The 25,233-nt window shown below is 35.5% G+C and overlaps 1 protein-coding gene across 1 annotated transcript in view; it reads right to left on the bottom strand.

The window, feature by feature from the left end:
* The window catches only part of SLCO6A1 (solute carrier organic anion transporter family member 6A1), a 147,024-nt gene that overhangs the window by 40,690 nt on the left and 81,101 nt on the right, over window positions 1-25,233 (bottom strand). The window contains exon 8 of the mRNA XM_077139066.1: window positions 4,335-4,530. Within this exon, the coding sequence (XP_076995181.1) occupies window positions 4,335-4,530 (196 nt within the window). The remainder of the gene's footprint in view (window positions 1-4,334; window positions 4,531-25,233) is intronic.

The following is a 25,233-nucleotide window of genomic DNA, read 5'->3' as shown; positions in this document are numbered from 1 at the left end:
TTTTTTTTTTTTTTTTTTGCATGGGTAGGCATCTGGAATCGAGCCCGGTCTCTGGCATGGCAGGTGGGAACTCTGCCACGGAGCCACCGTGGCCTGCCCCAATTAATATCTTTTTAACAGCTGTATTGAGGTATAAGTGACATATCTGAAGTATATAATTTGAAACTTTTTGATATATGTGTACCCTTGTGAGATAATCACCACATTCAAAGTAATGAGCATAATCATCACCCTTACAATTTTCTCATGTTCCTTTGTAAGTTCTCTATCTCTTGGCAACCACTGATCTATTTTCTATTCGTATTTATTAGCTTGAATTTCCTAACATTATATGAAAATGGAATCATACAGTATGTACACTTTCATTGCCTGGCTTCCTTCATGCAGCTGGTATTTGTATGATCTTTGTATAGTCTTATTTTTACATTGCTTAGAGAACTATCAAGGAATAGAATGCTCAGATCATATGGTAAGAGGTTACTTAAATTTTAGAGGAACTGTCAAACAGTTTTCCAAAGTCTATTCCTTGTGGCAGTGTATGAGCGTTCCAGTTGGTCCACATTCTTTGTCAATACTTGGTATGGTCAATCGTTTCAATTTTAGACATTGTAATAGAGTTGAGTGGTTTCAAATTGTGGTTTTTAATATGCATTATGACAAATGATGTTGAGATGCCCATCCATGTGTTTATTTGTCATGTGTATATGTTACTTGCAGAAATGTCTGTTCAAATATTTTATCAACTTTTGAGTTGGATTTTTTGTTTTCTTACTGTTTTGAAAATTCTTTACATTTTCTGGAAACAAGTCCTTCATTAGATATATGATTTTCAAGTATCTTCTCCAAGCTTGTTCATTCTCTTCAAAGAGTCTTTTAAAGAATGGAAGTGAGGAATTTTGATGAAGTCCAATTTAGCAATTTACTTCTCTTATGAATCATGCATTTGGTACCATATCTAAGAAATCTTTGCTTATCCAAGGTCACAAAGATTTTCTACTATATTCTTAGAGTTTTATAGTTCACATTTATGTCCACCATCCATTTAGAGTTAATTTTTGTAAATGGTGCGGGGTACGGATTAAAGTTCTCTTGTTTGCATATGCATGTCTAATTATTCCCAGTATTATTTGTCAAAATGACTACATATTTTCTACTAAATTGCATATGTACCTGTGAAAAATAAGTTAGCCATATATGTGTTCATCTATTTCTAGACTACTTGGCTACATTTATACCAATACCATAGTTTCTTGATTACTGTAGCTTTATAATAAGACTTAAAATCAGATAGTGTTAGTCCTCCACTTTTGTTCTCCTTCAGAATTGTTTGAACATGTCTAGATACTTGCATTTTTATAATTTAAAAATTTTGCCAATTTTTAAAAGGGAAACCTGATAGGATTTTGATTGTGGTTGTATTGAACATGTTAATAAAAATAAAAAATAAAGAAATATTTTATTTCTTTATTTGTTATTTTTATTGACAAAACAAAACAACATACAAACATAAACATTCTTAACATACAAACATTCCATATATGATGTACAATCAATGGCTCACAATATCATCACCTAGTATATAACATGAGCATTTTTTAGAACATTTGCATGTAATATATATATTTTAACATATTACAGTTTACCAACATGTGATATATCACTTTATGTAATCACCATATTATGTTGTTTTAAAGAAATCTGAATAATAAGAGAAACATATTAACCATGTGGTTACCATTTTCATTGCTCTTCTTTCCTTAGTTTAGATCCACATTTTCATCTGCTATCATTTTACTTCTGCCTGAAAGACTTCCTTTAATACTTCATGATCTACCAGTGATAAAAATTAAGATTTTTATGACTAAAATTATATCTCCTTCATTCTTGATAGATATTATGGCTGCCAATAAAATTTTAGTTTGGCATTTTATTTACTTTCAGTTTTTTAAAAAAATACTGGTCCACTGTTTTCTTACCTGCATTGTTTCTGATTTTTAAAAAATGCTGTTTTCTTTATCTTTGGTCCTTTTAACATAGTATTTTTCAAGCCACTTTCTGATTCTAAGAACTTTCTCTATATCATTTGTCTTGAGCAATTTAATTATGATGCCACATGGTGCAACTTTCTTCATATTTCTTTTGCTGAAGATTTGCTGGGATTTTTAAGTCTATAGGTTATTCTTGCATTATTGTTCTTCCATTATTTCTTCAACTATTTTTCTTTCCCTCAAATATTTTTCCCCTCCTTTAAGGACTGCAACTATACATATATAGTTAGCATATCTGATGAAGTGAAATGAGAGATATATAAAGTTCTGTTTACTGCTCAATCAATCTTTTTCTGCTGTCGATTACAACTAAACCAAATATAATATTATACCTCCCTCATATTAGCTATGTTTTTTTAATTATGAAATAATGCAAAGCATTCAGAAAAGGATATAAAATAAGAAACACATATATCCACTTTCTGCTTTTCTTAACTCTTGAATAGAAATTCCTGTGTACATCTCACCATCCCTTTCTGTGCTCTTCCATCCAGTTAAGCATTCTTCTGAATATAGTGTACATTATATCATATCATAATGTAATTTTAATGTAAGCAAATATATCAATCTTTCCACTTATCATTTGAGCATTCTGTGTCTCCTTAACAAAACCTGTCTTACACCAATGTCAAAAGACTATTTTCCTCTGTTTCTAGACATATAAGGGTTTGTTTTCCACATTTCAATCTTTTATAAGAAGGAATAGAAATTTTGCATGTGATATTATGTAGGATTCCATTGTTTTTCCTATTGGATAGCCAAATTTCCTAGTACTATTTTTTAATTCAATCTTCCTGACAGGTTCTCAACAAATGTATTGGGTGAAAACCCAATGGAGTATTACCTCATTATCTGCCTCTCCCTAATCTGATATCCTAGCTCCTTGAGCCCTAAAATTTATTTCTTCAGGCTTACAAATCTATCAAAAATTTGTGCTGGTTTCTCTTCCTCTTAGATAATGCTCTTCTTACAGACCCTTTGTCAAAATTCTCAATTTTTTGCCAATTCCCAGAATCAGCAAATTCCTTCAAGGAGAAAGTAGTTACAGAAGATCACCATTTCTCTGCCAGTTATGCCCTTTTCATGAATTTTTACCTTTCAATTCCCAATGCCTAAACAACTCTCTCATGCATTTAAAGAATTAAAAAAAAAATTGTTCAGCTTTTCAGTCTTTGATAAACCAATTTCATTAGGAGGTAGAAATTTTATTCTTTGTATTTATCTCATTTACTAAGTCTTTGGTTTCCAATTTCAGTTCTGTTCCCATTTTTAATATCAGGCTCTGCCCAGTCCTTTGAATTTTTGCATGTTTAGTTTTAAAGGGACATTTTGGTGCATATTTTCACAAGTACTTCAGTTCTATTCTCTGGTATCTATAAGAGGGAAGACATACCAGTTAAGGAACACAAGGCAAATTTGGCTTTGTGCACAGAAGTAATACTGTCTCCTAGTTGCTGCCCACTCAAACAATGAATTCTATTTCTAGACTTTGAATCATATCAATGTATTTTGCTCTTTAATATTTTATAAATGCATGGTGTTCTAGTTTGGAAGCTGCCAGGATGTGACATACTAGAAACAGAATGACCTTTAAAAGGGGAATTTATTGAGTTGCAAGTTTACAGTTGTAAGGCCTTGAAAATGTCCAAATTAAGACAAGGCAATGACAATCTGCAAATTAAGGCATCAATAAGAGGTTACCTTTGGTCAAGAAAGGCTGATGAAGTCAGGGTTTCTCTCTCAGCTGGAAGGGTTTACATGGCCACATCTGCTAGCTTTCTCTTCTGGCTTCTTGCTTCATGGCACTCCCTCAGATGAAGTTTGCCTTCTTTATCTCCAAAGGCCTCTGACTATGCAGGTTCTAAAACTTTTTTCCCTCTTAAAGGGCTCCAGTAAGCAACCACACCTTGAACAGGTAGAGACCCAGCTCCATGGAAACCATCTAATCAGAAGTTATCATCACAACTGGGTGGGTCACAGCTCCATGGAAACAATCAAAAAGGTTCCACCTAGCAATATTGAGTGAGGATTAAGGAACTTGGTTTTTCTGGGATATACCACAGATTCAAACCAGCACACATGGCCAGTCATATCCCAAGATATCATTATAATATTTGGATCCCTAACATGAAAGATGAGCTTATCCTTTATATATATTTTATATGTACAATAATTTTAAGAATGATGTGAACACACAAAGGTTACTGAATAAATAATTATTAATTGACTGGGTAAAACATATATTGAGTTGTGACCTAAAAATTGAATATATTAAATTACATTTACCCTTCATAATCTTCAGTGATCCCAGCAAATTGCACTGAACTGCAGCGAATAAAAATTACAAACACAAGCAGGATATTTGATATAATAGATGTAATCATTATAAATTTCATAATGCCTTTACAAGTCAGTTCTAACACATAAATAATTGCTCCTCCCAGAAACTGGCCAAGTGCACCTCCTGGAAGTAAAACAAGTCCTAAAATAGAGAAGAAGGGGGAAAAGAATCAGTTAGAAAATAAGCATCTTGACAAACATGATCCTTAAGAGAACGACAAACCTGTGAATGGGGCTTAAGCCATAAAATCACTGGATTCTAGGGAGGTGGTGATGAAGTTTTGGTTCTAGGTAGTGATGGGGCCTAAGAAAGCCAGGAAATTCATCCATGCAAAAATAAAAACATCAAGAACAAACAAACATACAAACCAACAATAAAAAAATAAGATGAGAACGGTCTTATTGAGAGTTAATGTCGACTAGTTACCTGGATTTATGGCTTCCAGTAAGAGACATATTCACAGCAACAAGAGTTAACAGAGATTTGTTATAAGAATTTAACCAAGTCACCTATTGGTACTGTGAATGGGTATGTACTATCATTCGTTCTGTGAATGGATGTGCAGTATGAACAATTTCACAATGAAGTGAGACTCCAGACAGCCACGTAAGACTTGGTTATCTATTTGAATCTAAGGGTTAGAAAGAAGCAAGTACTAGAAGGAAAAGGAGGAAGAGGAAGAACAATATAACTAGAAAATGCTCAACACAATAAGTTCATACATAAATAAAATTCCCTCTGTGCCAAACTCTAGCAATGATAATATTTAAATAGGAAGAAAAGGGAAATGTAAGATAATAACAAAAAAATTCCATTTACACCAGATTAATTTTTTTCACAGAAGCGTTTGCAAAGACTTTAAAATAACCAATTTTAGAATGCTTAAAAATTAAGTGCAAGTGCAATTTCTATAAAAATGATGAAGAAATACTAACAGGAAAGAATGAAACATGAACAGGTAGATGCAAAAAAACAAGTGAGAAACATGGATATTAAAAATTATAATTTTAAAAAACTAAAAAATTCCAGGGTAATCTTAAGACTACACACCTTCAAAGAGTGAATTAATACATCGGAAGAAAGATATAAATTATTCACACAGTATGTAATAAAAAAAAAGAATGAAACAAGAATAAGCAAAATGAGCAGCTGAAAGACAATGAGTATGAGAGCTGACAAATACTACCTCAGACAGGTGATCAAGTTCAAATTCAACAGTGATAAGTTATGTTGATAGTATGTGTCCTTGATACAATGTGATGAAAATGGCACTTTTTTCTAGAATTTCATAACCCCAGACTTATCAAGAGAAACAAATCAGACCATGCTCAATAGAGGGACATTCTATAAAATGACTGACCTACTCCAAAAACAAGGAAAAACTGAAATTGCAGCCTAAGGAGACATGATAGCTAAATATAATGTGATATCCTGGGACAGAAAAAGGGAATTAGGTTAAAACTAAGGATATCCAAATAATCTACGGACTGTAGATATGTGGAAATCAGGCACATCTGTGAACAGAAAATTGATAACCCTTGATGCATTTCCCAAATCAGCTGAGAAAATACTGGATGTAAGGCTCATTGCCCTGGGTAGTAGACTGTAGGAATCCTGACTGAGCAAACTCCATCTCAAAAGGAAAGTTGTAGAAAACAACTGGACACTGGGAGTTCAACCCCTGAATAGCTGGTGCTTGAAAATGCACCCTAAAATGAAAAAAAAGTTGAAAATTCAACAAATGTACAGAACTTCCAATCAACTTTTAAATGTAAATATTTTATTGATGTACAGAAAAGTACACATATCATAAATGTACATATTGATGAATTTTGACAAAATGAATATTCCTATGTAACCACCATCCTTGTCACATGTGAACATTACCAGAAGCCCAAAAGTTCTTTCATGAACTCCTACAACTTCATACAAAATGAGTCACAAACTATTCATACATTATGGCTTCTTTTGTTAAATATGACATTTGAGAAATGTATCCATATTTTGTATTTACAAAACAGATTTACAAAATGGCTCAATCAATTTACAATCTTATGAGTAGTCGGTAAAATGCCAATTACTTCACATTCATGACAATATATGTCTTTTTCATTTTGGTCATTCTGTGATTGTAATATTCATTTCCTTGAAAACTAACGAAGATGAGCACATTTTCATATAAATATTTGCCATCTGATTTGATCTTTTGTGGAGTGTTTAAGTCTATCGTCCATTTTTTATTGGGTTATCTTCCCTTTTCTTATTGATTGCCAGATTCTTTTACAATTCTGTGTACCAGTCTCTTGTAGGAAATTTGTATTGAAAATATTGTGCAGCTTGAATTTTCACACTTTATGCTGCCATTTGATGACCAGAGTTCTTAATTTTAATGCAATGCCACGTCTCTCTTTTTTTCTTTTATGGTTAGTGATTTACTTCACATTTCAAAACTCTTTGTCTTCTCCAAGGTCATGAATTTATTTCCCTGTGACTTATTCTAAAAGTTTTATTGTTTTACCATTCACTTTTAGATCTATAATTCATCTGGATTTGATATTTGTGTATCCGGGTAAGAAGAGGTCAAGAATCACCTTTTTAAATAGGGATATCTAACTGACCCAACATCACTGTATTTGTTACCTTTTCCTCGAATCAGGAGACCTTAACTGAGGAATAAACTATTTCTGTGCCACTGATCTATTTGTTTATTCTTTTTTAACTTTTTTTTTGTATTGTATAACATATATACAAAGCAAAGAAATAAAAAAACAATAGTTTTCAAAGCACTCATCAAGAAGTAGCTACACGACAGATCCCAGGGTTTATCATGGGCTACCATACTATCCTCTCAGATTTTTCCTTCTAGCTGCTCCAGGATATAGGAGGTTAGAAGGCTTAAATATTGTTTTATCATCACAATTGACTTTTTTCCTTCTTTTTGTGAAAAATAACATATATACAAAAAAGCAATAAATTTCAAAGCACAGCACTACAATTACTTGTAGAACATATTTCAGAATTTGATATGTGTTGCAATTCTACAATTTTAGGTTTTTACTTCAAGCTGCTGTAAGACACTAGAGACTCAAAGAGATATCAATTTAATGATTCAGCATTCATATTCATTTGTTAAATCCTGTCTTCACTGTATAACTCCACCATTACCTTTGATTTTTCCATCCCTCTCTTTAGGGGTGTTTGGACTATGGCCATTCTAACTTTTTCATATTGGAAGGCTCTGTCACTAATATGGGGTAGTGAGATGGACTATCTGATGTTCTGGAGAGGCTAGGTTTCAGGACTTCTCTGGACCAGGGATCCATGTGGAAGTTGTAGGTTTCTGAAAAGATACTCTAGTGCATGGAACTTTTGTGGAATCTTATATGTTACCCTAGGTGTTCTTTAGGATTGGCTGGAATGGTCCTGTTGGGATTTGGCAGATTATGATGGGTAGCAAGGTCTAACTGAAGCTTGTGCAAGAACAACCTCCAGAGTAGCTTCTTGACTCTATTTGAACTCTCTATGCCACTGGCACTTTATTAACTACACTTCTTTTCCCCCTTTTAGTCAGAATGGAATTGTTGATCCCAGGTCTGGATTCATGCCTGGGAGTCATCTTCCACATCATCAGGGAGGCTTTCACCTCTGGGTGTTGTCCCACATAGTGGGGAGGGCATTGATTTCACTTGCAGAGTTGGGCTTATAGAGAGTGAGGCCACATCTGAGTAACAAAAGAGGTCCTATAGAAGTAACTCTTAGGCATGTCTATAGGTAGTCTAAGCTGCTTCTCCACTACCTACATAAGCGTCACAAGAGTAAGCCTCAGGATCAAGGACATGGCCTATTAATTTGGGTGTCCCTAAAGTTTGACGTGGTATCAGGAGATTCCCTGATGGTAAAGTTTAATAGTTCCATATTCTTTCTCCCATCCCTCAAGGGACTTTGCCGACACTTTTTGATTATCTGCTTAATATATTCCTGGATGTATTCAGGTATTACAATTATCTATACATGATTAAAGGACCTCTTTCTTATACTGGGCTCTCTGTGTTTTAATTGTTCAAATGAGCTACACAGATAGGTTGAGTTAGATTATGTGCTACAGAAAATTTCAGTTCTAGACCAAATAAAGCTTTCTTCCCTTGGTCTAAAAGAACATGTGGTTCTAAAATATAGACACTGTCTTCCTTACCCCTGTAAGTATGAATTACTTTAACCCCAACCTGATTGGTTTTGTTCTTATCTCTAAATATCAGATTATATATATATATATGTGTGTGTGTATGTGTGTGTGTCTGCTATAAAAGCTTACAATCTAGGCCCCTGTTTTCTTATAAGCATTTTCTAAAGGAGATCATACCACTATTGTTCTTTTGTTTCTAGCTTATTTTGCCTCACCAAATGTCCCACATGTTCATTCACATCATTGCATGTCTCATACTTTGTTCCTTTTTGTAGCAGCACAACATTCGTTCATACCATATACCATCGTTCACCAATCTACTTCTCAGTCAGTGCATCCTTTAGCCACCTGCATTCATCAGGCATCATGCATAGTGCCCAAAGTCCACAGTCCGTCACGATTCTCAATTTTAGATCATTTCATCATTCCCAAAAGAAAGAAAACCAATAAACACACCTCGCCAAATAGGAAATCTAAACCTCCTCTTAATTCTTGTCCCTCCCCTATTATTTACCTTTGCTGTTGCTGTGGTAGTGCTGATGGTTTACTTTTGAACAAGCAGTTTTACCCCTGTACCCTAGACTTAAACACTCTTTCTACATGAATCATATCTTTGAAGTAATTCTTGCAAGACCTAATTCATATTTCTAGGGTTAATCATGGGACACGTAGAACTATACAACCCCTTTCAATCTTGGTCATCTTCAATATGGTAATATTACTTCTAGACCCACTAGAGAACCACCTTCACTTCTATCTATTCCCTTACACTGGAGTTCAACTTCATCAGTTAATCAGTCACTCATCTCTAGATTCTATGTATTTCTAAGTCCGCTATCTTCTGTATTATAAGCCTCTGATTATACCTTTATGCTGGTCATAAAAAGACTCTTATGACCAGTCTGGATTATTTCACTCAGTATTATGTTCTCAAGGCTCATACATCTTGTCATGTGCTTCAGGACATCGTTTAGACTTACTGCTGCATAATATCCATTGTATGTATATACAATATTTTGTTGATCTACTCCTCTGTTGATGAGCATTTGGTTTGTTTCTGTCCTTTGGTGATTGTGAATAATGCTGCTTTGAACATCAGTGTGCAAATGTCTGTTTATGTCATTGCTTCCAGCTCTTCTAGGTATATAGCAGGTAGTGCTATTGCTGGGTCATAGTGCAACTCGATATTTAGTTTTGTAAGGAACTGTCAAACAGTCTTCTATTGTGGCTGCACCATTATACATTCCCACAAGCAGTGCATATGTCCCAATTTCTCCACATCCTTTCCAACATTTATAGTTTCCTGTTTGTTTAATAGCAGCCATTTGTATAGATGTGAGGTGGTCATCTCATTGTAGTCTTGAACTGCATTTCCCTTATAACCAGTGAAAATGAGCATCTCTTCATGTGCTTTTGAGATATCTATATTTGCTTTTCAGAAAAAAAAATGCCTATTCATATCTTTAGCCCATTTTATAATTGGGTTGTTTGTTCTTTTGTTGTGAATTGTATGATTTCTTTGTATATACAGGATATCAAACCTTCGTACAATATGTGATTTCCAAATATTTTCTCCCATTGAGTTGGCTGCCTCTTCATCTTTTTGACAAAGTCTTCCAAGGTGCAGAAGCATCTAATTTTAAGGAGTTCCCATTTATCTATTTTTTTCCTTTTGTTGCTTTGGTTGTAAAGTTTAGGAAGCTACCTTCTATTACTAGGCCTTGAAGATGTTTCCCTACATTTTCTTCTAGAAGCTCTATGGTGCTAGTTCTCATATTTAGCTATTTGATCCACTTTGAGTTAATTTTTGTGTAGGGTGTAAGACAGGGGTCCTCTTTCATTCTCTTGGCTATTGATATCGAGTTCTTCCATGCCCAACTATTGAAAAAACTACTTTGTCCCAATTCAGAGGATTTGGGGGCCTTGTCAAAAATCATTTGACCATAGCTTTGGTGGTCGATTTCTGCACTCTCAATTCAATGTTTGTCTTTGTGCCAGTACCATGCTGTTTTGACAACTGTGGCTTTATAATAAGTTTTAAAGTCAAGGAATGTTAATCCTCCCACTTCACTCTTCTTTTTTAGGATGCTTTTAGCTATTCAGGGTCTCTTTCTCTTCCATATGGAATTTGGTAGTTGGCTTTTCCAAATCTTCAAAATAGGTTGTTGGTATTTTGATTGGTACTTGTGTTGAATCTGTAGATCAATTTGGAGAGAATTGACATCTTAACTGTATTTAGCCTTTCTATCCATGAGCAAGGAATGTCTTTCCATCTATTTAGATCTCCACTGATTTCTTTTAGCAAGGTGTGTAGTTTTCTGTGTACATGTCCTTTACGTCACCAGTTAAGTTCATTCCTAAGTACTTGACTCTTTTAGTTGCTATTTTCAATGGAATTTTTTCCTAAATAACTTCTCAGCTAGGTCACTGCTTGTGTATAGAAATGCTACTGATTTTTGCACATTAATTGTATATCCTGCTAATTTGTTTATTAGCTCAAGTAACTTTGCTGTAGGTCTCTTAGAATCTTCCAAGTATAGCGTCATGTCATCTGAAAATAAAGTTTTACTCCTGCCTTTCCAATTTGGATGCCTTTTATTTCTTTGTCCTGCCTGAGGTGCTCTAGCTAAAACTTCTAGCACAATGTTGAATAGTAGTAGTCACTGTGGGCATCCTTGTCTCATTCCTGATCTTAGGGGGAAAGCTTTCAGTCTCTCTTCATTGAGTACAATGCTGGCTATCAGTTTTTCATATATTGTCTTTATCATAATGAGGTAGTTACCTTTGATTTCTATCTTTTTTTTTATCAGAAAAGTGTTTTTATCAGAAAAGAATGTTGCATTTTGTCAAATGCTTTTTCAGCATCAATTGAGATGATCACTTGATTTTTTCCTTTCGATTTGTTAATGTACTGTATAACATTAATTGATTTTCTTGTGTTGAAATATCGTTGTATTCCTGGTATAAAACCCACTTGGTCATGGTGTATAATTCTTTTAATGTGTTGTTGGATTCGATTTGCTATTATTTTTTTGAGAATTTTTGCATCTATGTTCATTAGTGAGATTGGTCTGTAGTTTTCCTTTCTTATAGCATCTTTACCAGGTTTTGGCATTAAAATGATATTAGCTTCACGAAGTGAGTCAGGTAGAGTTACTTTTTCCTCAATTGCTTGGAAAACCTTGAGCAGGATTCATGTTGGTTCTTTTTAGAATGTTTGATAAAATTCCCCTGTGATGCCATCTAGCCCTGAGCTTTTTTTGGTAAGAAGATTTTTGATGACTGGTTGAATTGTTGGTTTGTTCCTTTGACTGGGCCATATCTTCAATTTTCCTAGTGTGATTCATTATTTTTTGCTGGCGTCTAGGCATTTAATTACCTTATGAACTAATGTTCATTCTGGAGATTGTTTTCACTTCTTTTACCTAGGATTTATTGATGGACAAATTTGTTGTCTATCTGTTCTTTGATATTCCGTTCAGCTTATTCTGGACCACTAGCTTAGGTTTTGTTTAACCGAGCAGAATTTTTCAGTTCTTGTTTTTCTGTTTCTTGCCCTGTCTGTATGGTACCTTTCCTCCTGTATGGAGGGTCTACTTAGGTATTATAGACTCCAGCCAGATTTTCCCAGACCAAACTGGCCTCCTGTCAGGAGGAAAGAGTCACCTGCATCAGTTTTCCCTGAGGGTGAGACCCAGCAGGTTGAAAGACTTTCCTGTGAAGTCTCTCGTCTCTGTGATTTTCTTATCCCGCCCAGTATGTGGTGCTTGTCTGCCTGCAGGGTCCCACCAGCATAAGATAACGCGGTACCTTTAACTTTGGCGGACTCTCCCTGCTAAGGGTGTGGTAGAGACAGAGGAGAGGTTGTAGGCTGGCTTCAATGGCTTCAAATTTCCAAGCCCTGGGGTCTGAATTCCTTGAGGGAGGGATTCCACCTGACTTGGGCCTCACCCCTCTCCTGGGAAAGGCACAGGCTCCAGACAAGCTCTCAAACAAGCCTGTTTCTGTCTATGCCTGGGGCAGTTGCAGCCTGAGAAGCCCTGCCGCTGTATCCAAAGGCAGTCAAGCCTTTGTAGAAACACAGCCACAAAAAAGAAAGAGAAAAATCCTTCTCAGAGCAGGACCCACATTCCTCAGGTTTGCCAATCAAGAGTATAAATTGGTACGTTGCTTTGTGTACCTTCAGATCCTATGCTTCAGATCCTCCTTTGCTTCAGGGCCCAGTCTCTTTCAAGTATTATGTGCTATCCAATCCAAAAAACCTCTGTTTCTTTTTTTTTTTCTTTTTCTGTCAGCCCTGCCCCCTAGGCACCGGGGCAAAAATCAGCAACCTCCGCTTTGACCAGGTTTACCTGAGTGGGGGGCCTATTTTTAGTAGTCAGAATTTATGAATTAATTCCATACTTGAAGCTTAGTTGCGCTCAACCCCTACTGCTGGTAAACTCCCTTTCCTTTCCCCTCTGGGAAGCAGCCTGTGGAGGAGGGACACCGGCCACCATGGTTTGGGGAACTCACGGTTCTGGGGGGGCTCGCAGCCAGTCCAGCTGGTCCAGACTGGGGTACGTTGTATGTACAGTCACTGATGTGGCCCCAGGAGTTGTTCTGTACCATTCCTGGTTATTTAGTAACTGTTCTGGAGGATGAACTAAATCCCACACCTTGCTAAGCCGTCATCTTGGCACCACCTGAATCTATTTACTTGTTATTGGTTTGCTGAGATCTTCTATTTCTTCCTGAATTGGTGTAGTTTGTTTGTGTGTTCCCAGGAATTTTTCCATTTCATTTAAGTTGCCTAGTTTGTTGACATATAGTTGTTCATAGTATCCTCTTATGATTTCTTTTATTTCTTCAGGGTCTGTGGTTACACATCCCTTCTCATTTCTGATTTTATTTATTTGCAACCTCTCTCTTTTTTTCTTTGTCAATCTTGTTAGTGGCCCATCAATTTTACTGATTTCCTCAAATAACCAACTTTTGGTTTTATTGATTCCATCTATTATTCTTTTGTTCTCCCATTCATTTATCTCTGTTTTAATCTTTGTTATTTCTCTCATTCTATTTGTTTTGGGGTTAATTTGCTGTTCTTTCTCAAGTTCCTTCAGGTGAACTAAGTCTTCAAATTTTGCTCTTTCTTGTTTATTAATGTAGGCATTTAGGGCAATAAATTTCCCTCTCAGCACAGCCTTTGCCACATTCCATAAGTCATGATAAGTTGTATTTCTTATTTTCATTTGTCTCCAGATAACTACTGATTTCTCTAGCAATTTCTGCTTTAACCCACTGGTCGTTTGAGAGTGTGTTATTTAATCTCCATATATTTGTGAATGTTCTCATTCTTCAGTGGTTATTGAGATCCAGCTTCATCCCATTGTGATCTAAGAAAGTTCTTTGAATAATTTCAATGTTTTTAAATTTATAAAGAACTGCTTTGTGCCCCAGCATATGATCTATGCTGAATGAGCCCAGAATGATCCATTCTCCATATGATCTGGAGAATGTTCCATGAGCACTAGAGAGGAATGTATATCCTTGTTTTGGGGTGCAATGACCTATATATGTCTGTTAGGTCTAATTCATTTTAACTTCTCTGTGTCCTTGTTGATATTATGTCTGGTTGTTCTATCTATACAGGTGAGTGTTGTATTGAGATTTCCTGCTATTACTGTTGAAACATCTATCACTCCCTTCAGTTTTGCCAATGTCCGTCTCATGTGCTTTGGTTGCTCCTTGATTGGGAGCATAAACATTTGTGATTGTTATATCTTCTTGGTGACTTGACCCTTTAATTAGAATATAGTGTCCTCCTTTGTCTCTATGATATCTTTACAATTAAAGTCTATTTTGTCTGATATTGGTATAGTTACTCCTGCTTTCTTTTGATTACAACTTTGTGTGGAAAATCTTTTTCCATCCTTTCACTTTCAATCTATGTGTATCCTTGTGTCTAAGATGACTCTCTTATAAGCAGCATATAGCTGAATTATATTTCTTAATCCATTCTGCCAATCTGTATCTTTTAACATTCAAAGTTATTACTAAAAAGGCATTTCTTGAATCTGCCATCTTATCTTTTTTTAATTTTTTTTGTCAGATTTATATATTCTTTTCCCTCTTGTTATTTTTATCCTTTAAATTACCCTTATAGGTACTCTTCAATTCTGTGCCCTCCTCTCGATCTCTCTCTCCTGTCTTTTTTTTTTTTTTTTTTCAGCCAGCAGAACTCCCTTTAGTATTTCTGGTAGGACTGTTTTCTTGTTGACAAATTTTTTCAGGACTTGTTTGCCTGTGAAACCTTTACTCTCTCCCTCAGTTTTGAAGGAGAATTTGGCTGGGTACAGAATTCTTGGCTGGAAGCCTTTCTCTTTCTGTATGTTAAATATATCATACCACTGCCTTCTCGCCTCCATGGTGCTCGTTGAGTAGTTATTTGGTTTCTTTTGTATATCGCAGTTTTTTCTCTTGCCATTTTCAGAATTTTCTGTTTCTCTTCAACATTTGACAGACTGATTATTATATGTCTTGGGGAAGGCCTATTTGGATTTATTGTGTTTGGAGCTCATTGGGTTTCTTTGACTTGTACATTTATGTCCTTAATAAGGGTTGGGAAGTTTTCCCTCATTATATCCTCAACTACTTTTCTCTTTTTCTCCTGGGACATTAATGATTCTTATATTTGTGCACTTTGTTTTGTCTATCATTTCCCTGAGATCCAATTCAAATTTTTTTCATCTTTTTTTTTTTTGCCATTTGCTGTCTTGTGTGTTTGAAGTCAGTTATCCCATCCTCTATATCACTTATTCTTTTTTCTTGTCTTCAAATTTGGTGTTGTGTGCCTCTAGTATGTTTTTTATTAGTTCAACAGAGTTGTTAATCTCTGTGATTTCTGCTATTTTTCTATTTATTCTTTCAAATTCCTCTTTATGCTCTTCTAGTAATCTTGATCTCCTTTATGTCACTTACCATCCCACTTATTTTATTAATAGTGTTATATGAACATCTCTGATTGTTCCAACATCTGTGTCTCCTCTGGTGGTTTAATTTGGTCATTAGGCTGGGCCACATCTGTCTGCATTGTGATATGCTTAGTGATCTTCTGTTGTTTTTGATGCATGTAAATATTTTGATTTATTTACTTTGGGAGTTGATTTCTTTCAGTAGTCTAATTGTGTCTGCAGAATGGATGTGCTGCAGGGAGCATTATATGGGATGGGACAAAACAGTGCAGTGATTTGTTTCAGGGCAGGTATGGCGCATGTTGAGGATGTTACACTGGTGCAGAAGTCTCCCCCAGGTCAGTTGCACTGTTGAGTCACCATCTCAGTTTCCTTCCTGCCCCTTCTCTAACTTTTCTGTGTAACAGGGCTGAACTGGAGATACTTTATTTAGCCATCTTCCTGGAAATTCCCTATTTGTTTATTCTTGCACCAATCATGCTATTTTTTTTTTTAGTCAACAAATTTTTGTTGAGCATGTACTCTAAAGGCATGTACTGCAGGTTTGGTTTCAGACTACTGCAACAAAGCAAATATCGTAATAAAGAGAATCACATGAATTTTTTGGTTTCTCAGTGTATATAAAATTATGTTTATAATAGTCTATTAAGTGTATAGTAGCATATGTCTGAAAAAACAATGTGCATACCTTAATTCAAAAATACTTTATTACTAAAGCATGCTAACCACCATCTGATCCTTCAGCAAGTCACAATCTTTTACTGTTGGAGGGTCTTGCCTTAATGTTGATGGCTGCTGATTGATCAGGGTGGTGATTGCTGAAGTTTGGTGTGGCTGCAGGCAATTGCTTAAAATAACACCACAATGGAATTTGCTGCATTGATGGACTTTTCCTTTCACAAAAGATTTCTCTGTATCATGTGATGCTGTTTGATAGCTCTTTATACATAAATCTTCTTTCAAAATTAGAGTCAATCTTCTTAAACCCTGCCACTGCTTTATCATCTAATTTGATATAATATTCTAAATCCTTTGCTGTCATTTCAACAATATTTATAGAATCTTTATAACTTGCAGATTCATTTCAAGAAACATTATTCTTTGCTCATCCATGAGAAGCAAGCCTCGTCCATTAAAGTTTTATCACAAGATTACAGCAATTCAGTCATATCTTTTTTTTTATTAATTAACGGAAAAAAAGAAATTAATCGAACATTTAGAAATCATACCATTCTACATATGCAATCAGTAATTCTTAACATCATCACATAGATGCATGATCATCGTTTCTTAGTACATTTGCATCAGTTTAGAAGAACTAGCAACACAACAGAAAAAGATATAGAATGTTAATATAGAGAAAAAAATAAAAGTAATAATAATAGTAAAAAAAAAAGACAAACAAACAACCAGACAGACAAAAACAAAAACAAAAACAAAACAAACAAACAAAAAAAACCTATAGCTCAGATGCAGCTTCATTCAGTGTTTTAACATGATTACTTTACAATTAGGTATTATCGTGCTGTCCATTTTTGAGTTTTTGCATCTAGTCCTGTTGCACAGTCTGTATCCCTTCAGCTCCAATTACCCATTATCTTACCCTGTTTCTAACTCCTGCTGGACTCTGTTACCAATGACATATTCCAAGGCTCCATTCTTAATTCTAGATCTCTTGCTATTTCTACCATATCTACAGTAACTTTCTTCTACTGAAGTCTTAAACCTCTCAAAATCATTCATAAGAGTTGGAATCACCTTCTTCCAAACTCTTGTTAATATTTATATTTTGACCTCCTCAAATGAATCACAAATGTTTTTAGTGACAGTTAAAATGGTGAAACCTTTCCAAAAAGTTTTTCATTTACTTTGCCCAGATCCATCACAGGAATCACTATTTGGCAGTTATAGCCTTACAAAATGTATTTCTTAAATAATAAGACTTGAAAGTAGAAATTATTCCTTGATCCATGGGCTTTAGAATGGGTGTTGTATTAGTAAGCATGACAACAGCATCAATATCATTTTATTTATCTCCATCAGAGCTCCTAGGTGACCAGATGCATTGTCAATGAGCAGCAATATTTTGAAAGGAATCTTTTTTTCTAAACAGTAGGCTTAAACTATTCCATAAATCATGTTGTAGACAAATATGTTGTCATCCAGGCTTTGTTGTTCCATTTATAGAATACAGGCAGAGTAGATTAAGCATAACTGAAAAGGATCCTAGGGTTTTCATGGTAAATGAGTACTGGCTTCAACTTAAAGTCACCTGCTACATTAGCCCTTAACAAGAGTAATTCTGTTCTTTGAAGCTTTGAAACCAGGCATTGACTTCTTTCTAGCTATGAAAAGTCCTAGATGGCATCTTCTTCCAATAGTAGGTGTTTTGTCTACATTGAAAATCTTTTGTTCAGTATAATTCCTTCATCAATGATCTTAGTTAGATTTTCTGGATAATTTGCTGCAGCTTCTACATCAGCACTTGTTGCTTCACTTTGTAGTTTGATGTTATAGAGATGACCTCTTTCCTTAAACCTCACGGACCAACCTCTGCTAGCTTCAAACTTTTTTTCTTCATCTTCCTCACCTCTCTCAGCCTTCATAAAACTGAAGACAGTGAGTGCCTTGCTCTGCGTTTTGGTTTGCTAAAGCCACTGAAATGCAATATACCAGAAATGGGGTGGGTCTTTAATGGGGATTTATTAGTTACAAATTTACAGTTCTAAGGTCATGGAAATGTCCAAATTAAAGCATCAAGAGGAATTATACCTCTTCTCAGGAAAGGCTCCTGGTATCCAGGGTTCCTCTGTCACATGGGAAGGCATGTGGTGACATCTGCTGGTCCTTCTCTCTAAAATGTCTCTGAGCTCCTGTAAGTGTTTTTCTCTTTTAGCTTCTCTCTGCTCTGAGCTCTCTCCAAAATGTCTTTCTCTTACAGGACTCCAGCAAGTAAATTAAGACGCAATAGGCTGGGTGACATCTCCATGGAAACAAACTAAGCAAAAGGCCCACCCACAATAGGTCTGCACCTACAGAGATGGATTAAAAGAGCACAGACTTTTCTGCGGTACACAGCATATTCAAACTGACACACTCTGGATTAGGTTTTGGCTTAAGGGAATATTGTGGGTGGCTTGATCTTCTATCCAGATCACTAAAACTTTCTCCCATATCAGCAGTAAAACTGTTCATATTCTTATCATTCGTGTTTTCACTGGAGTAGGACTTCAAAACTCTTTCATAAAATGTCCCTTTGCATTTACAACACAGCTCACTACTTGATGCAAGACAACTAGTTTTTTTATTATCTTGGCTTTCAACATCCCTTCCTCACTAAGCTTAATCACTTCTGGCTTTTGATTTCAAGTGAAAGATGTGTGACTTTTCCTTTCACTTGAATATATAGAGGCCATTGAAGGGCTACTAATTGGTCTGCTTTCAAAATTGTTGTATCTCAGGAAATACAGAGACCTAAGGAGTGGGAGAAAGATGGGGAACCGTTGGTTGTTGGTGCAATCAGAACACGTTTATCAATTGAGTTTGCCATTTTTAAGGGTGCAGTTCATGGTACCCTAAAACAGTTACAATGGTATCATCAAAGATCACTGAACACAGATCACCACAACAGATGTAATAATAATAAAAAAGTTCAAAAAGTTCAAAATATTGGAAAAGTTCAAAAGTTCATAATGCAAAAAGTTCATAATGTGACACAGAGACATGCAGTGAACATATGCTGTTGGAAAAAATGGCGCTGATAAACTGGCTTGACACAGGGACTCCACAAGCCTTCAATTTGTGAAAAACATACTATGTGTGAAGTACGGAAAAGTGAAGAACCATAAAACAAGGTATGCATGTATGTAATATAAATTCTAAGTATGGAGATACAACAGAATCAGAAAAAGGACAAAGCCTCTGTCTTTTTTATTCCAGAGACAATCATATTATTTTAATTATTGTAGCTTCATGATAGATCTTGTGGCAAATTGTATTTACAAAGATGGCTGAAACCATCCCTCTCCCCATATATATATATGTGACCTAATGTTCATTCCCCTGAGTGTGGGTCAATGTCCTTCCCCCTTGAACATAGGCAGGCCTTTGACTATAGGCTACATGATACTTAAAAGCAAGGTCATTAAAATGTCATGTACTTTCACTCTCTTGGAATTTTGAATTTCAGAATCAAGTCACTGTTCTGTGAGGAGGCTCAAGTAGGCCATGGAAAGGTCCAGGTGGAGAGGCCTCAGACATACAGCCCTGGCTAAGTCTAACCAACACCAAGTGCAATTTCCCGATAAAGAGAGTGAGCCATGTTGAAAACACATTCTCCAAATCCTAGTCAAATATCCTGTTCTTATGCCATGTGGAACAGAAAGAATCTTGCTTTATTGAACTCTCAAAATTTCTAGCCTATGAATAAAATACACAACGGGATTTTTTAAACCACTAAATTTTAGAGCAATAGTTTACAGCATTAGTAACTGGAAAAAGTATTGCTATCCAGTGTTGTGAACAGAATTATGTACCCCAGAAAAAACATGCTTTTAATCTCCTGTGGGTCTAAACCCATTGCAAATAGGATATTTTGAAGATGTTATTTTTAGTTAAGGTGTAGCCAACTGAGTCAGTTTCAGTTTTAATCCAGATTACTTGAGTCCTTTATATGCAGAATGAAATTCAGACCGAGAGAGAGAAAGCCATGGAAGGCAGGAAGCTGGAAGTCAATGGAACCTAAAAGACAAAAGAGAAGATGTTGCAATGTGCCTTGCCATCTGACAATAAAGCCAAAGTCCTCCGGCAGCCAGCAGCAGAATGCTGCAGTTTGGAAGGAGAAAGCATTGCATTGTTGATGTCTTGACTTTAGATTTCTCTAGTCTAAAACTATGAGCCAATGATTTTCTATTGTTTAAGCCAATTCATCATACAGTATTTGTTTTAGCAGCTGGGAAACTAAAGCAACCAGTAATATATCCTACAACTTTGGTCTTCTCCAAAACTGGAAAAGCCATTTGGGGATATATTTCGATAGAAATACAATCAGCTTTTTATTGATTTCAATGAAACAGCAACACTTCAAAACATGCCAAGATTTTTATTTAGATTGCATGAATGTATAGATCAATTTGGAGGAAGGTGACATGTTAAAATACTAACCCTTTTTAATCAATAATTGCAATACATCCTATAATGGATTAAGGTATTTAAAAATCTCTCTCTCTCTCTCTCTCTCTCTCTCTCTCTCTCTCTCTCTCTCTATATATATATATATATATATATATATATATATATATATAGTTTTCTTTTCAGTTAGAGGTCTAACATGTCTTCTCTTAGTTATATTCTTAGTTATTTGATATTTACTTATTTTTTTTCTTTTTTGTATGCTGTTTGGTGGGAGCCACATTTTATTATTTTTCCATGTGATTATCCTGTTATTGCAGCACTATTTGTTGAATTTATTTATTTTTTGGTGGGGGAAGTATATGGGCTGGGAATTGAACCCTGGTCTCCTGCATGATAGGTGAGAATTCTACCACTGAACTACCCTTGGACCCCCTTATATATTATTTTAATAGTATTTTTTAAATCCTGTCTTTTATTTTGGTTGTCGATATAAGGTAAGATCAGTGATCTTTGTATATTGACCTTGTATCCAGCAAACTTACTAAGTTAATTTATTAATAATAATTTCTCTGTAGATTTTTTGAACATTTTAAAGTGCTAATCATATCAGTTTCTAGTGAGACTTTTATTTTTCCTTTAAATTCTTAATTATTTTCTTGCCTTATAGTAGTGATTAGATCTTCCAATGAAATGGTTATTTGAAGTGATAGTAATGGATGTCCCAGATACGAATGCAGTTTCATGGCAGAGAGCTTTCAATATTTCACAACAGTATGCTGTTTGTTGTAAAATTGTTGGCTTTAAGTCATTATCAAATAAAATTTCTTTTCTACTTCTATTTGTTAGGATCTTTTTAAATAAGAAATAGATTTGATTTTTTCCTATTTATTTTTCTTCTTGAGATGGTCATGATTTTTCTCCTTTTTTTCTGTTTATGTGGTGAATTTTATCAATTCCTTTTTTTTAATGGGCAGGCACTGGGTATTGAACCCAGGTCTCTGGCATGGCAGGCGAGAACTCTGCCACTGAGCCACAGTGGCCTGCCCTATCAATTCATTTTTTAATGCTAAATCAGCATAGCATTCCTGGCCTTCATCACACCTGTTCATAATATATTATACTTTCGTATATCATTGACTCAATTTTCTAATATTTAATTTTGGATTTTTGCAAACTATGGTCATAAGAGAGATTAATCTGTAATTTTCCATTGCTGTAATTTGTCAGGCTTTTGTATCCAACTTACACTAGCTTCTTAAAACATGACTAGAGTACTTCCTCTTTTTCTAGTTACTGCAAAACATTGTATACGGTTAGTGTTACTTCTTTCTGAAATGTTAAAAAAATCACCAGTGGAGCTATCTCTCTTGGTAACTTTGTGAGCAGCTTTGTAATGATGGATGCAATTTCTTTAAAGTATATCATCCCCATTCATATTTCTTATTATTGCGGGCTGTGTCCTTTTTTTTTTTTTTGCATGGGCAGGCACCAGGAAACGAACCCCAGTCTCTGGCATGGCAGGCGGGAATTCTGCCTGCTGAGCCACATGGCCTGCCCAAAGGCTGTTTTCTTTATATAATTTTTCCATTTTGTCTATATTATCAAATTTATGCACATGATATTGTTCAAAATAATCTTTTACAATCGTGTTAATGTTCATGGGATCTATAGTGATGTGAAATTTTCCATTCTGGATACAGATTACATATGAGTGTGTTTGATCAATTCTTTCTGATTGCTCCTATTTTTATAGCTTCTTGAGAGAGAACCATGGATCAGATTCTCAGTCTTTCTTTTATGCAGATGGACACATTTTTCTCTAAACATTGATTTAGCTGTGTCTCATATATTTTGATGTGTTGTATCTTCCTTTAATTTCCGCTGTGATTTTTCCTTTGACTCAACCTAGTGAGCTTTCTAATAGTTACTTGCTATGTAATTACTAGCTTAATTTCACTATGTTGGAGACTACATTCTGAGCCATTTCAAACCTTTGCAATGCATTGAGATTAAGTTTATGACCCCAGCATATGATCAATTTTTTAAAAGTACACTTGAGAAGAAACTGTTTTCAGGAGTTCTTTGGTGCAGTATTCCACATATTTCAATAAGGTTGATTTTGTTAATTTTGTTGCTCAGAACTTTTATGGCTTTTCTTTTTCCTTTGTCCTATCAATTATTGAGATGCTAAAGTCTCACATGACAACTGCAAATTTATCTATTTCTTTATTTTGAATTCAGTCAAATTTTTAAATAAATTTTTAGGCCATATGCCTGTAAAATTGTGATATCTTCTTCATAGTGTTGACTCCTCTGTCATTATAAACCATTCCTTTTTTACAATAAGTAATATCCCTTGCTTCGAAGAACACTTAATTTAAAATTATTATAGTTACACAAAGTTTTCTTCTGGTTAGTGTTTGCATCCTGAAGCCTCTCCCAATCTTTTACCGTCAATCTTTTTCATGTCTCCATATTTAAGAAGTTCCTACTATAAATAACATATAGTTGAAAATTTTTCCAATCTGACTATTTTATTCTATTTATTTGTAATATAATTACTGATATATTTCATGGACAGTTCTTGGGTGTCTCATGTTTCTGTACTTCTTGCTGACAGAAACACTGACTATTCTTTATTCCAAACTATCATTCCAAGGATATTTGTAGACAACTTTGGATAATAGAGATAGTGTCCCTCTTGAGAGTGCAAGAAGGGTTTGTGTAGATGTCAGCTGGACTTCTTTCATATCACTTTGCCAAGTTAGGACTCAGGGAACTGGCACAAAAAAAAAAATGGAGAGACTTAAGAAGCTATAAACTGTCCATCTCTGTCCAAGAAGTTTTCTATTTTCTGTTAGCATTCAATAAGCTATGATAGGAAATAACCAAGAACAATACAGAAAAACTGCTGGGGGAATATCAGTGACCAGACACACAGCATACACTAGCCTGGATCAGGTGGAACATCTGAGATCCCCCACAGAACTGTAAGTCCCCTGAGTCCAAGAGGCTGGCACCACACTCCCACAGGCACAGCAGACTGGTTCCCCAATGGGAAAGAAACAGACTTCACTAGCAGCAAAGGCTTAGCGCAACTGAGCTCCAATTGTGGAATTAAATAACAAATTTATTTATTTGAAAACAGGACCCCAGCACAGAGAAACCTGGAATAAGCACTAAAGAAACGAGGCGGTTTTTACTCTGACAGAGAGTAGGCAGGGCTAATGGAAAAAATGAATGAACAGAAAAACAGAGGCTTTTTGAGTTGGACAGCACAAAGTACTGGAAAAGGGCTGGACCCCAAGAAAAGGGGGCACATAGAACCTGGAGATACATTAGGTCACATATCAACTTAAGCTCTTGATTGACAAATACGAGGAGAAAGTGTCTAACTCTGAAAAGATTTTTTTCTCTTCTTTTTCTTTTTATTCCTTAACAGTTCATTACATAGAACTGCAAGCACTCTCAAGCTCCAGCACTGCCCCAAGAAAGGGTTGAATTAAGCTTTTCAGAGAGACAAAGTACTTAGTCAGGTGAAAGGAATTCATTCCCTAAAGGGTGTATTTTCCCCGAGAAAAAGGGATGGGGCCCAGCAAAAATGGAATCAAGAAATTCAGGCCCAAGGGACTGGAAAATTGAAGCAGACAAAGCCGTTATATTACCTCACCACTCTCTCAACCATGCCCCTGGCAGGAAAGTCTGCTGAAATTAAAGGCACCACATCATTTTAAGCTGGGGGGAAGCCACATGCAGACAAGTGCCACACACTAGGCAGAATAGGGGAAGTACAGACTCTAGAGGCCTTACAGCAAAGTCTGACAACCGATTGGGTTTCACCCTCAAGGAAACTTGATACTAGCTGCTCTCTCTTGCCAAGACTTGGGCCTGTCTGGTCTGCAAAAATCTGACTGGGGTTGATAATATTTGAGGAGACTCTCCTCAAAAATAAATCTCCAAGAAGGCAGGGAAAGAAACAGAAAAGTAAGAACTGAAAAATTCTGATCAGTTAAACAGAAACTATGCTAGAGGTCTAGAATAAGTTGAACTGAGTGCCAAAGAACAAGTAGAGAATAAAGCCATCCAGTGAGAAAATCCTAGGGAAAAGAGTGAAAACACACTCCAGAATAAACTAATAAAGGAAATCAAATGCATAGACACCAGCAAAAAAATAATGATTCGTGGAGACCTGTGTACTCCCAGTGCCTGTCCATGCAAAAAAAAAAGAAAGAAAAAATAATGATTCACGCTAAGAAAACCAAAGATATGCCCCAGTTAAAAGAACAATCCAACAGTTCAAATGAGATACAGGAGTTGAAACAACTAACTCTCGATAAACGAATTAAGGGAAAATACCTAGACATTAGCAAAAATAACAAGCCATACTAGGAAAATCAAAGATATGGCACAAAAGAACAATCCAACAGTTCAGATGAGAGACAAGAGTTGAAACAATTAATTCAGGATGTTTGAACAAACATAGAAAATCTCATGAAAAATCAAATCAACAAGTTGGGGAAGGACATAAACAAGACATTACGCAAATAAAAAGAGCCCAAAAGTCTGAAAAAAACA

Source organism: Tamandua tetradactyla, chromosome 21, assembly GCF_023851605.1.
Source record: "Tamandua tetradactyla isolate mTamTet1 chromosome 21, mTamTet1.pri, whole genome shotgun sequence".
Taxonomy (NCBI): Eukaryota; Metazoa; Chordata; class Mammalia; order Pilosa; family Myrmecophagidae; genus Tamandua; species Tamandua tetradactyla.
The sequence above is the reverse complement of the archived record's forward strand: the minus strand, read 5'-3'. Positions and strand labels throughout refer to the sequence as shown.